The sequence below is a fragment of the Lepidochelys kempii genome, chromosome 11, assembly GCF_965140285.1.
Source record: "Lepidochelys kempii isolate rLepKem1 chromosome 11, rLepKem1.hap1, whole genome shotgun sequence".
NCBI classification, from domain to species: domain Eukaryota; kingdom Metazoa; phylum Chordata; order Testudines; family Cheloniidae; genus Lepidochelys; species Lepidochelys kempii.
In genome coordinates, this window is record NC_136390.1 from 57,022,463 (window position 1) to 57,035,334 (window position 12,872).

At 43.8% G+C, this 12,872-nt stretch overlaps 1 protein-coding gene across 7 annotated transcripts in view; it reads left to right on the forward strand.

Annotated features, from left to right (window-relative positions):
• COQ10B (coenzyme Q10B) overlaps positions 1–12,872 on the forward strand; it is a 41,018-nt gene that overhangs the window by 14,049 nt on the left and 14,097 nt on the right. For 4 of the 7 annotated variants that reach the window (XR_012154352.2, XR_012154353.2, XR_012154351.2 and 1 more), the window contains exons 1-3: positions 2,237–2,368; positions 7,390–7,539; positions 11,706–11,898. Coding sequence is in view for 4 of the 7 variants with exons in the window: in XM_073306307.2 (XP_073162408.1) it covers positions 2,295–2,368; positions 7,390–7,539; positions 11,706–11,898 (417 nt within the window). In the remaining 3 variants the exon portion in view is untranslated. Of the gene's footprint in view, positions 1–2,236; positions 2,369–6,898; positions 7,276–7,389; positions 7,540–11,705; positions 11,899–12,872 lie in introns of those variants that run through there. The other 3 variants (XM_078848007.1, XM_078848006.1, XM_078848008.1) reach the window with 3 other exon arrangements.

Here is a 12,872-nt window from a genome sequence, read left to right on the forward strand (position 1 = left end):
AATTTCTCCAGGGTTACAAAGCTGACTCTGTAACCCTGAAAGCCCCAGAGTTTAGATCAGGGGCAGGCAAACTTTTTGGCCTGAGGGCTGTATCGGGTTTCTGAAATTGTATGGAGGGCCGGTTAGGGGAGGCTGTGCCCCACCAAACAGCCAGTCATGCCCCCCCCCCCGCCCTTCTTGCCCCGTGACAGCCCCCCCCGGACTCCTGCCCCATCCAACCCCATCTCTGTCCCCTGACCACCCCTGGACCCCCTCCCCCTAACCACCCTCCGCCGCCCCATCCAACTCCCCTCTCCTTCCTGACTGCGCCCCTGGGACCCCTGCCCCATCCAACCCCCCCCCTTCTCCTTGAATCCCCCCAGACCCCTTTCCCCTGGCTGCCCCCCACTGCCCCATCCACCCCCCCTCTCCTTCCTGATGGCCCCCCTGGGACTCCTGCCACATCCAGCCACCCCTTCTCCCTGTCCCCCACTGCCCCATCCAACCCCTGCTCTCTTTCCTGACTGCCCCCCCGGGATCCCTGGCCCCATCCAACCCCTGCTCTCTTTCCTGACTGCCCCCCGGGATCCCTGCCCCCATTCAACCCCCGTTCCCTGCCCTCTGACTGCTCCAACCCCTAAACACCCCCCCACCGCCGACCACCACCCCTGAACGCCCCTGCATTCTATCCAACCCCCCTGCTCCCTGCCTCCTTACCGTGCTGACTGGAGCACTGGTGGCTGGCAGCACAGATGCACCACGACAGGCAGCCGTGCCACGCAGCACAGAGCACCGGGTCAGGCCGGGCTCTGCAGCTGTGCTGCCCCAGGAGCTCGCTGCGCCAGTGGAGCAGTGAGCTGAGGCTGCGGGGGAGGGAGAACAGCAGGGGAGGGGCCGGGGGCTAGCCTCCCGGGCCAGGAGCTCAGGGGCTGGGCAGGACGGTCCTGCGGGCCAGATGTGGCCCACGGGGCATAGTTTGCCCATCTCTGGTTTAGAGGCACTGACCTTTGTACTTGAGTAAAATGCTCAAGGTAAACTTCCTTGTTATGCACAAAGTAGTATTACTTGGAGTTAGGTGCACCGTCAGTTCTCTTTAGAAATAATAAATATAAAAACATCACAGACTGGGTCTGGGGGGAGGTAGCAGTGGTCAGGCAGCAAAGGAGCAGGGTCTGTGAGGACAGGAGCACTGGACACCACAGGGCTGGGCCTGGAATGTGTAGATGGGGGAGTTGGAGACAAGGGAGTATGGGTGTAGTTTGTGAGGCAGGGGAGCACTGCCACCCCAAAATGCAAGCCTCACAGAATTTGGACCCCCATACCCCCTGCCATACACAGCCCCATTGCCTAGATTGGAGCTGCTCCAAAAATATAGAAGTTAAACTATGCCTGGGTGGGGAGTGGGAGCTGGAGATAAGGGGCAAGACCTGAGGGGCGGGGGAACTAGTGCCAAGGGAGAAGCATTGGAGGGAGCTATAGGGCAGGGTTCAAGGTGGGGGGAGGGGCAGGGTCTCCGGTGAAGGGGAGCTGGAGATGAGGGAAGGGGGCTATAGGGCAGGGTTTGAGGGGTGCAGAAGCTGGAGATGAGGGGAAGGGGCAGGCACTGGAGGAGGCTATAGGGCAGGGTCTGAGGGGTAGGGGGAGCTGGTGACGAGGGCAGGGGGCTACAGGGCAGGATCTGAGGGGTGGGGCCGGAAGCTGGAGACCAAGGATAAGCAGTGGTGGGGGCTGAGGCGCGGGGAAGCGAGACCAGGCGGGGCAGAGTCTGAGGGGAGGCTTGGAGACGAAGCAGGGTCTGGGCAGTGGGGGAGCTGGAAGGCGGGAACCGGGACAGAAGGCTCGTGGGGGAATTGCCCCGCGCGCAGAACGCAGGGGGCGCGAGGACACGCCGCAAAGCCTTGTCTTACTCCTCCCGACGCCAGCCTGTGTAACTTTAAGAGCTGCTGAGTGTCACTCCATTCGGCCAATCAATGGGCTGATTCCAGCACTCGCCCCGCCCCTGTTGCTCCCAGCCTTATGTAACCCCGACAAAGCCAACCCTAAGCCTTGTGACTGCGCGCGGCCCCGTAGCTCTGTGTCGCGCTCTCGCACCAGAGTCATGGGGTGGGTGTGGGAGGGGGTGTGTCGAGGGTAGGACACCGCAGTCCACATAGCAGTGACGTGAGGGACTTTTAGCACGGTGATTGGCGTCGTCTGGGCGGCTGCTGCGCGGTGATTGGCTTGCTAGAGATGGGGGCGGGTCTGGCGCTGGCAGCCGTTAGGCAGGCAGGCTGGCTGGCTGACTGGGATGGGGGGGTGAGGTAGCGGGGCTGAACATGGCGCGGAGCGGCCGGGCGCTTGGGAAGGTGCTCGCCGAAAGGCTCACGGCGCCGCACAGAAGCGTTCTCAGGTAGGCGGGGTCCTCCAGTCACAGGGACATGGGGCGGTTTAAAGGGGCTGATGACCCCCCCCCCGGGGCCCGTTCTTCCCCGCGCTGCGAGCGGCTCCTCTCACCGCGTAGGAACTGGGAATCTCCCTTGAGCCGCTCCCCCACCTCGTGAGAGGTGGCCCCTGCTTGCTCCACCCAGGAGCTGAGTGGCGATAATTAGCAGCGTTGACATTCGCCTTGCGGTCAGTAGGCTCCAGAGTGAACACGCTGGAGATGAATGGGGCAACTGCTTGCTCCCCTCGGAGCCCCCCTCTGGCTGAGGATTTGGGGTCCAGGGGCCCAGGTCTCTTTCCAACTCAAAAGCAATAAATAGGTAGCTAGGTAAATCCCCCCTAGGTAGCCCCAACATCAGGCTGGAGTTAAGGGGATAATTTAAGGGTGAAATACAGTCCCAGGAATATTGTGATTCCAACAAACTTTACTGCAAATGAAATGTCTAGTTCTGCTTGAAGGAAATGCAAAGCATTAACTGTTAGCAAACTGACACTCTTTTTAGCTGAACCAATATATATAATTTTGGGGTAGATTTCAAACATATTTCAAGACCTGTGTCATGACATTTTAATAAATGTAAGGTTGATTAAGAGTCAAGATCTACCCACTTTGTGTCACAGCTGTTTCTGTTAAACCCAGTCTTTCAATTATAGAGGCAAATTGTGTGAAAACAAAAGAAAACTTGGAAAGCAAAATGGACTCAACTATTTCTTTTAATAAGGAGTGAAATAATAAAGGGACTCTTGCAGCCTTTATTGTTATTAGGGAGCTGCTGGTTGTGCCTCCATGTTAAGGTTGAGGTAAGGTGTGTGTGGTAATAAATAGGTTGGAGTCAAAATCCCTTCATGATGTCATAAACTACATTTAGTTGTTTGACACAGGGACTGAAGTAGAAAAATGTGAGATCTTTTTTCCCCTCTTTGGAGGGGGAAAAAAAAGTAATTTTATGTCCTGTCCACATTCAAGTGAAGTTTAATGTGGGCTGGAGATACTAAAATAGTTCATCCTTGTTAAAGGAAAGTAGCTTTCCTTGATGAAGCTGAACTGTAGCTCACGAAAGCTTATGCTCAAATAAATTTGTTAGTCTCCAAGTTGCCACAAGTACTCCTTTTCTTTTTGCGAATACAGGCTAACACGGCTGCTACTCTGAAACCTTTTTAAAAATTATTTTAGTATGTGTGGTTTGAGGACAAACTCCATTCCCAGAAACTGTGTTTATATGGTTATAGCCCATCTTAAACAAATGTGATGTTTAGGTGCTTTTGATCCAAGTGTAACTTGTCTTAAAATGATAGTGTGTTCAGAACTTTCTGTCCTTGACAGTGAGATAAAGAATTAAGGGAGTGTAGATATTACTAGGTTTTTATAAGCACTATGTTCATGATCTACCAAATACTTTAGCTATAGATCCAATCTGTACCAAATTTATATAAACGTATCTTTATAATAACTTGTATAATGCATGTACCAAGTACGTACCTCTATCTATTAATGTTTTACTCAATAATGTGCTATTAATAAAAGGAGAGACATTCAGACCACTCTTCCATAAAGTACTTTGGCCTGTGCATTTTCCTTTGTCACTTAGTGCAGAGAGGAGCATTGTGGAAAGCTGCACAATTGTGTGAAAAGAAAAGATGTCTATGTGGTATCTTAACACTACGCAGCTGCTTACAACCCCTCTAATGTGTGAGCTTTGCTCTGCCTATGTGTTGAGTACCAGACTAACTAATGAGGGAGAAATTGATGTCCACTAGGATTTGGAATGAGATCAACTTATGTCACATTGGTGTCATAGGCCATAAAACAGCCACTAGATGACATTAACTTTATGAAACTGATATTTGAGAAACTATGAACATGGTTACAGTGGCACATCCTTAGTACTAATATGTTTTTTCTATCATTTGTTAGATATCTCTCTTCTTCTAGTACTTGATTCTAATCAACTTCAATCTTAAAACAGATCTAGTTTTTTAAATTTAATAAAATCATGGAGTATATGTTGTTTGAACATGTAAGATACAGTAGTAACTGTTGACTCCTTGGAGCATGAAAGACATGTGGTACCATAGTAGTTGTCCTAGCATTTGGAGATAAAGCAGTAAATGATTGGTTTGGATAATAGTAAAAATGTATACTAAGATGTGAAAGCTGGCTGCCCTGTTGCTAGAGACGGGTAAATGCAGGACTAGAAGCCAAGTACTTTCGAGTTCTAATATGAGCACTGCTGCTATCTGCCCTCTGTGCCTTAAACAAGTCACTAATGCTCTAAATCTGTTTCCCTATCTGTAAAATTGGGAATATGTAGTGTCTGAAGATGGATGAACAATGAGTGTTGAGCACTGTTTTTTATATACCTAAACTAAATACTTTGTTACTACATGTGTCCTTGAAAGAGTTAAAAGCCTGATTCAAGAGCGGCCCTATGCTTAAGTCCCACTGGTGTCATGTATTTCACTGATGTCTTTTATAAGGATGCTTTCTTGAATCGGAGCCAAAGACAGCACATTCTTGATATCTGATTTATCTTCAGATGAAATCAAGAGAAAATAAACTGATGATGCAGTATTCCATATGAAACCTCTCCAGACTTGTTAACCTTGTAATTTCTTCTTATGTTAACCATACCCGCCTACCTTTGAATGGTATTAAAGCTCTAAATCAGACACTATCTATCAGCAATTATTTCTCATTGTCCTTATTTATGTTGTTTAACATCTAGAATTGGGATTTGGAAGTTGCAAAGCAAGCCTATCTGAAAAATGGTTTGAAATACTTTTACTATATCATTACAGAAATTTAAATACACATTTACTTTTGACAATGTACTATATATAGTTAAAAACTCTCACGCTTTATTTTTGTCTGTGGTCGAGAGAGGCTAACTTAAATGTAAAATAAAGCCTATCCCAGGTTTTCTGAGTGCATTGGCCAGATTTATAGAAATTGGATATGGATAAGGATTTATTAATTATTTTATCAATCTCTCTGGCACTGCAAGATTGTTTCTATGGTACCCCTTGCTGCATCTTGTCCAGGCACATTGCTAAATTATGGGACTGTAGTCACATCTTTTGAGATACAACTGTCCTACAGTCAAATAGATCTCATTCTCAAGGGTTTACCAGATACTCAGCCTAACTTTCCCTTTCCTAATTTCATACCAATACTCCTGGTTGTATCTCCGATACAATCCCAAGTAATTCCTTTCTGTCTCTGGTGTTTACGATTCTAAATATTTGTGGTCTATGATCTTGTTTCACATGTTTTATTACCTTGCAAAATATGTATATATTATCTCTCTTCTGAAGTCCCTCCCAGACTGGTTTTCTGTCTAACATGGTGAACCAGAATTAAATGTAACTGTAGCCCTGGGGTAGTTGTACAATTGAGTTGTTACTTATTGCAGTTCTTAGGGGCATAAGCATTTTTGTCAAGTGTTCATGATAGCTTTGAATAGAATTTAGTTACTCAAGTAGATATTTCTGTTATATAAGCTCCTCAAAGCAGGGATTGTGTCTCAAGAATATTTATAAAATGGCTTGTATAATTACAGTATTATTCGAATGTCCTGTAATAAAGCTCCATTGAGGTGAGTGCAGAGCAGGTATGTGATGCTTCCATGATGTATTAAATGTCTGCCCCATAAATTTACACTGTTGGTTATTGTAGGAAATTAGTGGATGTTTTGCAGTCACAGGCCAGCAAAGTTAATAGTTTCTTCTTTAAATAGTTGGCAGTTTACACTTAGTTATCATAACTTGCTAGACTTCAGTGGTTAAGGAGAAGACTCATCCACCAGTGCACTATGTTTAAAAAAAAAAAAACCTTTCAACTTATTGGGGAAGGTCAGTTCCATTTTTAACTCCTCATTCATATGACTGCTTGATTCTAGAGTTACAGCTCTGATTGTGTTAGAAATACGATAGAAACCCAGATAGTTCATTAGATATTATGGGGAGAGGGACCACTGGTAGGTAATAGAGCTCTCTCTTTTAAATGCATTGATGCCAGGAATCAGGACTTCCTGAGGTTAACTTTTGTATAAAATATACTAGTGCTTCTTAACAATGAGAGATCCCAACTCAAGCAGAGTATTGAATTTAACAGTGTAGATGGATCTATAAATGTGATGATTCACATTTTAAAACTGAAATATGCTTTGTATTTTTCCATAATCTTAAATTCATTGAGAGAATATAAATATGACCTTTATAAGTATTTCTGAAAAGTAAATGGTGAGGTTTTATTTCTGAAATTCAAGATTATATATGATCTCAACTGTTTCAGGAGAAACAAATGTCTAAAGTAGGATAGGGAGTGTAGTTTCCTCTCCAAAAGGCCATGCAGCCAGGAACTTGCTTTTTAAGAGAAATAAGGGGGGAGGAGAAACTAACTTCTTGTCATCTGAAACATAAAAATATGAATGTATTTTTAATGGTATTCAGCTGTGTATCTCAGACTCCAAACTTCTTTTTCTGTTCACATATTCAGAATGGGACAAAATATTAGAGATGACGTCTGAAAACTACTTGTATATTAGCAGGAAATGCTGGTCTGCAAATCAAAGTGAACTCAGTTTAGTGTATGGCCTCAGACTGAGTTGAAGCCAAGCCTTAAAGGAAGGCCTTTGTATTTTACTGTGTGCCAATTTTTTTTTTTCCATGACTGGGAGCTATTTTTAGTTTCGCCAAAGACAAAAAAAGGTTAACATTGCATCTTGAACAGCTTACAGACTGTTATGGAGCTCATTTTCACATCTGAAGCAAAAATTTTCTGCAATACTGTAGAACAGATTGCCTGTATATCTCACTTTAATGTATGCAGAATTGTAGCCGTGTTGGTCTCAGGATGTTAGAGAGACAAGATAGGTGAGGTCATATCTTTTATTGCACTTCACCCACCTCTCTATCTTACTTCAAAGCATTAATGATTTGTTTTGTTAATCAAAAACACACTATAATAAAACATTTTCACAATTGCAGGCACTTGGCTTCATGTGGTATTCTGATGAGCAGAATTCCTCAAATGCAAGTATCTGTAACAAACCGTACCTTCGCAAGAAGAACTTTCTTCAACATTGCTTCACCATTCGGAAATAAAAGAAAAGAATATTCTGAGAGAAGAATTATAGGGTTTGTATAATAGAACTATGGAAATAGACTTATAGATGTGTGTGCATTTGGTTTCTATAAGTTGTTGTAGATAACCAGAAATACTAGAAATGTTTATGGCTTATGTTTAGTGGTGACTAATGATTTTAAAGGAGCCTGACTTTCAGAAAGTGTAGAGCATCTCTCCCCTCAAAATCAGGCCCCTTTTAAGTGCCTCAGAATGACCACCAAAAAATGAAGACACTAAAAATCACTAGCCAGTTTTGAAAGGTTTAGTTGTCTTGTCCAGAAATTAAACCCAGTGTTCAAAAAAATGTATAATAAATAAAATTTAAAAAGCTACCCCTTCTAGTGGAAAGAATGCCTTAACCATTTAATCTGCTTCTGCAGAAAACTAATTCCAGCAAAATAACAAAGGTATGAACTCAACTAGTTTTTCCTCATTTGCTCCAAGAACATGCTAATACTTTGCACTTATATTGCATCTTTCATTTGAGGATCTTAGATTGCTGTTGGGGTGTGTGGAGAGGAAGCATTATCCCTGTTCTATAGATGGGGAAACAAAAGTACAGAGCTACAGCCGAGGGTGAAATCTGGCCCCATTGAAGTCAGTAGACACGGACAGGGGTAAAGGGGCCAAGGCTGGGTCTGCAGCTGGGGGTGGATCTGTGGCTGGGAGTGGGGCCGCTCCCAGGTGCAGCTCTGCTCCCGGTCTTGGCCCTGGGCCAGGAATGGAGCTCGGGCCAGGAGCAGAGCTGTGCCGAGGCTGGGGACAGGAGCCAGGGACATGGCTGGTGGCGGGACTGGAGCAGAGCTGGGGGCAGGAAGGGGTTCCGTGGTGCTCCCTCCCCACCATGTCCCCTGGAAGTTCCTAGCAGGGTGTGCCCCACAGTTTTGGGACTTCCGTTTTAAATTGTTAGGAAACATGCAAAAAGCCTTTAATATTACAATTAGGTAAACAGTGAAGATATTTTACTTCACAAGGGCCAAAGTTTAGGATCTCTTTCTTCTCAATTTGATGACTGACATTGGGACACCTAAAGCAGAAAAGAGGCTGCGTGTTCTACTTTGCTTTAATTGTTTGTAATGTCACCAGTTGTTTTAGGAGAAACTCAAGATCAGAATTTTGTTTTTATTTTTTTTCCAAATGGTCTTTAAAATGTTTTAATCTTTAATTTAAACCCATCCCCATACTTCCTTAGAGTCCAATCCTGCAAGTGCTATGCACGTTGGAAGTCAGTTCACTCTGTGCGTATCAGGAGGTGCACAGCACTTTGTGGGTATGGGCTGATCTTACTTACTATTTCTAAAGCACCATAAATGTAATTAACACTTCAAACAAATAAGAATGTCCATGCCCCCAAGGAATTTGCTATGTGAAGTTTAAACAAGATGTATGAGGGAAGATGACAAAATGCTGGGCACAGGATGGAGGGTGATGTGCGGACAAGGCCTGATGGGATAAGATAATGGAGTTGCTGAGGTAGCTGATGGTTAAACTAGGCAGTTCACAGCATGCTGAAAGATTGAAGAAATGAAGGGTACAGAGATGGGTCTGAGCTACGGTTTTCCCCCTATGATAAAAGATAATAGGGAAAGGAGCCAGTAGGGGAGAGTGGTTAAAGAGGAAAAGAGGAGGTGAAATAAGCAGAAGGGAGGAGTTATGAGTTGAAGGGTTAGAGGGAGATAAACAAAAAGAGACTACAGCAGCAGGAGGATTCTTTAATTAGGTCTGTTTTCTAGAAACTCTTGGAGATGAGTACCAGTCCATTTGAAGGACTAAGGAGTTGACTGTGTAGCTAAACATATGCAATGCCGCCTATGTTTGCTCCAGGTGGTGCTTAAAAATATACTCATTGTATTGTATGTGGCCAACATTTGACTTTGAAATGGTCATAACTGGTTAAATCAAAATCGGTTTTCTTCAGAAGACTGACAGGTCTCAGTGAGGGCAATTTCCATGTCAGATGGTTGCTAGATTTTTTTTGTTTGTTTTTATTATTTTTCTGCAAGGTAGCTTTTTTCCCCTTTCCAAAAGCACCTGTAATTTTTCCTTCAAACTTGACATATACTCAGCCCCCCTCACCGCCGTTTCCCCCTCAAACCCCCTCACCCCCAAAAAATCATTTCCCAACAGAAACCAACTTTGGAAACACTCCTGCAGCTTTGCCTCTAGCAGTTGTATCAGCTTTCCTAATAATACAGGATTTTTAAAGTTTGTATATTTTAAAAGCATGCAGATCTGCAAAACATATGAATGGGCTGATTTGCTAAAGGGTGGAATGAAAAGCTAAAGATCTGCAGAATTATACATACTTAAATTTGTATCTCTGTAGAATTTACTGCAATTTTGCATGTCTAGGGGTGGGCAAACTTCTTGGCCTGAGGGCCACATCAGGTTTCAGAAATTGTATGCAGGGCTGGTTAGGGGAGGCTGTGCCTCCCCAAACAGCCAGGCATGGCACAGCCCCTTCTCCCTCTCCCTTCCAGCTTCTCGCTCCCTCCATTCCCCCTTCCCCTGGCTCCCTGTCCCCTGACTGCCCCTGGAACCCCCACCCCTGACTGCCCCCTGCCACACCATCCAACCCCTCTCTCCTTCCTGACTGCACCCCCCTCCCCTGGACCCCTGCCTCCATTCCACCCCCATGTTCCCCGCTCTCTGACCGCCCCGACCCCTATCCACCTCCCCGCCGCCTGACCACCACCCCTGAACTCCCTTGCCCTCTATCCAACCCCCGTGCTCCCTGCCCCCTTACTGCGCTGCCTGGAGCACCAGTGACTGGCGGTGCTGCAGCCGCGCTGCCCAGCTGGAGCCAGCTACACCACCGCGCAGCATAAAGCACTGGGTCAGGCTGGGCTCTGCAGCTGCACTGCGCCAGGAGCTTGCGGCCCCGCCGCCGAGAGCACTGCACCAGCGGCGCAGTGAGCTGAGGCTGCAGCGGGGAGGGGAACAGCGGGGGAGGGACCAGGGGCTAGCCTCCCAGGCCAGGAGCTCAGGGGCTGGGCAGGAGAGTCCCGCGGGCCGTAGTCTAGAAGGCTGAACTAGAGGTATAAAAACTGTTCTGTGGAAAATCACTTGCACAGTATTTGAAGAGCCTTTATGAATAATAGAAAACTTTTATGTTGATATCGTTGTTTGACCATTACCAATGAAGGTGATATAAATATTTACCCTGGGCCGAAACTTCGTATATGGGTCAGAATCAGTTTAAAAAAAAATCTGTTCTGCATTTACCCCATTAAAAACTAGTTCAAGACAAGACTAGAATTTCCATCTTGCTTTCACCCTAAGGGTTTGAATGAGATTCTGATTTATTAAAAAGTCGGAGGGAGGTTTTTATTAAATCCAGCATCTTAGTCTAATGGCTTCTTTTTAGGGTTTTTTGTTTGTTCGTTTGTTTTTTTGTTTTTGGTAAAGTCCATTTGATACAGAAGTAGCTTAAACTTAAGACTAAAAGGTTCCCCCATTTTTGAGACATCTAAAATTTAGTACCAACAGTGTTTATCTTGAAGAATTGCATGTGCAGACTGCTTGAAATTGGCTTTTAGCTTTTTTTTTTTTTAAATACTGAGTAATTTAGGCTCCAATCCTGCAAACACTTATGGATATGAGGGGCTAGTCATATGCATGAAATTACAAATTACTCATTTGTGTGTTTGTAGGATTGGGATCTTAGCTCTCGAATGCAAGGGACTAATAGCAGAAGCTTGACAGAACAGACGGTGGGTAAGCACTGTGCTGGCTTCCCCACCTAGCTTTACCAATATACCTCATCCTAACCTGTGGCACCTCATCTATTCCAATGTCTTGCTTCCCTTGAGCAAATACTGATTTGTGCCAAATTGCTTACAACTCTTTCTTAACTATTTTTAATTAGCTAAGTTACCTGTACATTTTTTAACAATAGCTATATTGTCTTCAGTTGATTGTATCTTTTGAGATTCTAAGTTGTATGATTTTTAGAGTGAAAATATTCATTTAATTTTTTGTAAAGTGTAGTCAGCATTTACAGTGCTGTATAAATTACTGTTAAAATCTTAAAAGGATGTAAATCTGCAAAGTCAAGAACTCATATGTTTGGAAATACCAAATTAAAGTTGCCCATGTAACTTATAGTAACTTGAAAAGCTTTTATATTTAAATTACTACAGTTTTATAACTGGTAATGTCATGTTTCTATTTCCAGGTATTCCATGCAGGAAATGTATGAAGTGGTAGCTGTTGTGGAGGACTACAAACTCTTTGTTCCTTGGTGTAAAAAGTCAGACATATTATCCAAACGTTCTGGGTACTGCAAAGCCCACTTAGAAATAGGATTTCCTCCTGTGGTAGAGAAGTATACATCAGTTGTTACCCTAGTGAGACCTCACTTGGTTAAGGTAATTCTTATTTTGTGTGTTTCTTGTGTGTAACTTTTCCTAATATCCAATTGTATAAATGTAATACTTTAAAGAAAACAGGAAACTATGACTTCAAAACAAAATTCAAAAATGATTCATAAAGCTGTTTTGAGTGGTGCTATATTTTCAAAAACTGTGTGTGTAGCTTTTGTTTAAGACCTAATTACAGCTGAGGGATATTGAACATTGTTTTTAAAATGTGTCTTTAAAGAAAAATCTTTGCTTTATTCTTTTTATTGTGTGAGAAATAACCAGCCATTTATGTGATACATGTATATACCATTCCTAGTTCTCTTCATTATAACGAATGTTAGTATAGTTAGTATATTTAGTATATTTTTGTTAGTATATTTTTTATATAATCCTCTTTAAACTTAAAATTAATTTTGACTTACCCGCTTCTCAAAGAAAAAGGGGCATGATGCTTCAGACACTTCAGCAAGAACTGTGGCATCTGTCATCACTCTCCTCCAGCGTTCATGACTTACATTATTTGGCCTGTTTGGCTGGAAAGGAGCCCTTTAATGGTGAAGGCTTGTTCAGTAGCAAGACTGATGAGAAGATGGAGACTTTTGGGTTAAGCTGGTCAGAAGAGAAGGAACCCTGCTTCATCTTCTTTCATATTGCAGAGGCAATAACTTTCATCTGTTTCCTTTTACCCTTCTTCATAACCATTTCAACCATGGTAGTAACCAAAAAGGCAGATTAAAAGGACAACATTTTAAGCAGAAGTCTGGCACTTCAGCTGCTCTTTTGTCCTCTACACCTACTCAGGCTCAAATTCAAGGGTTGCTCGGGAACCTAATCTCTTATTTCTTTTGCACTTTTCTGTCTCACACCTTTCCTTCACTTTGGGAATCACCTCATCCATTTTCTTGCAGCATGGAGTAAAATTGCCATAGATAACTTGTGTTAAAGATAATTGTTTGGCTAAGCAGTCCAATTCTGCTCTT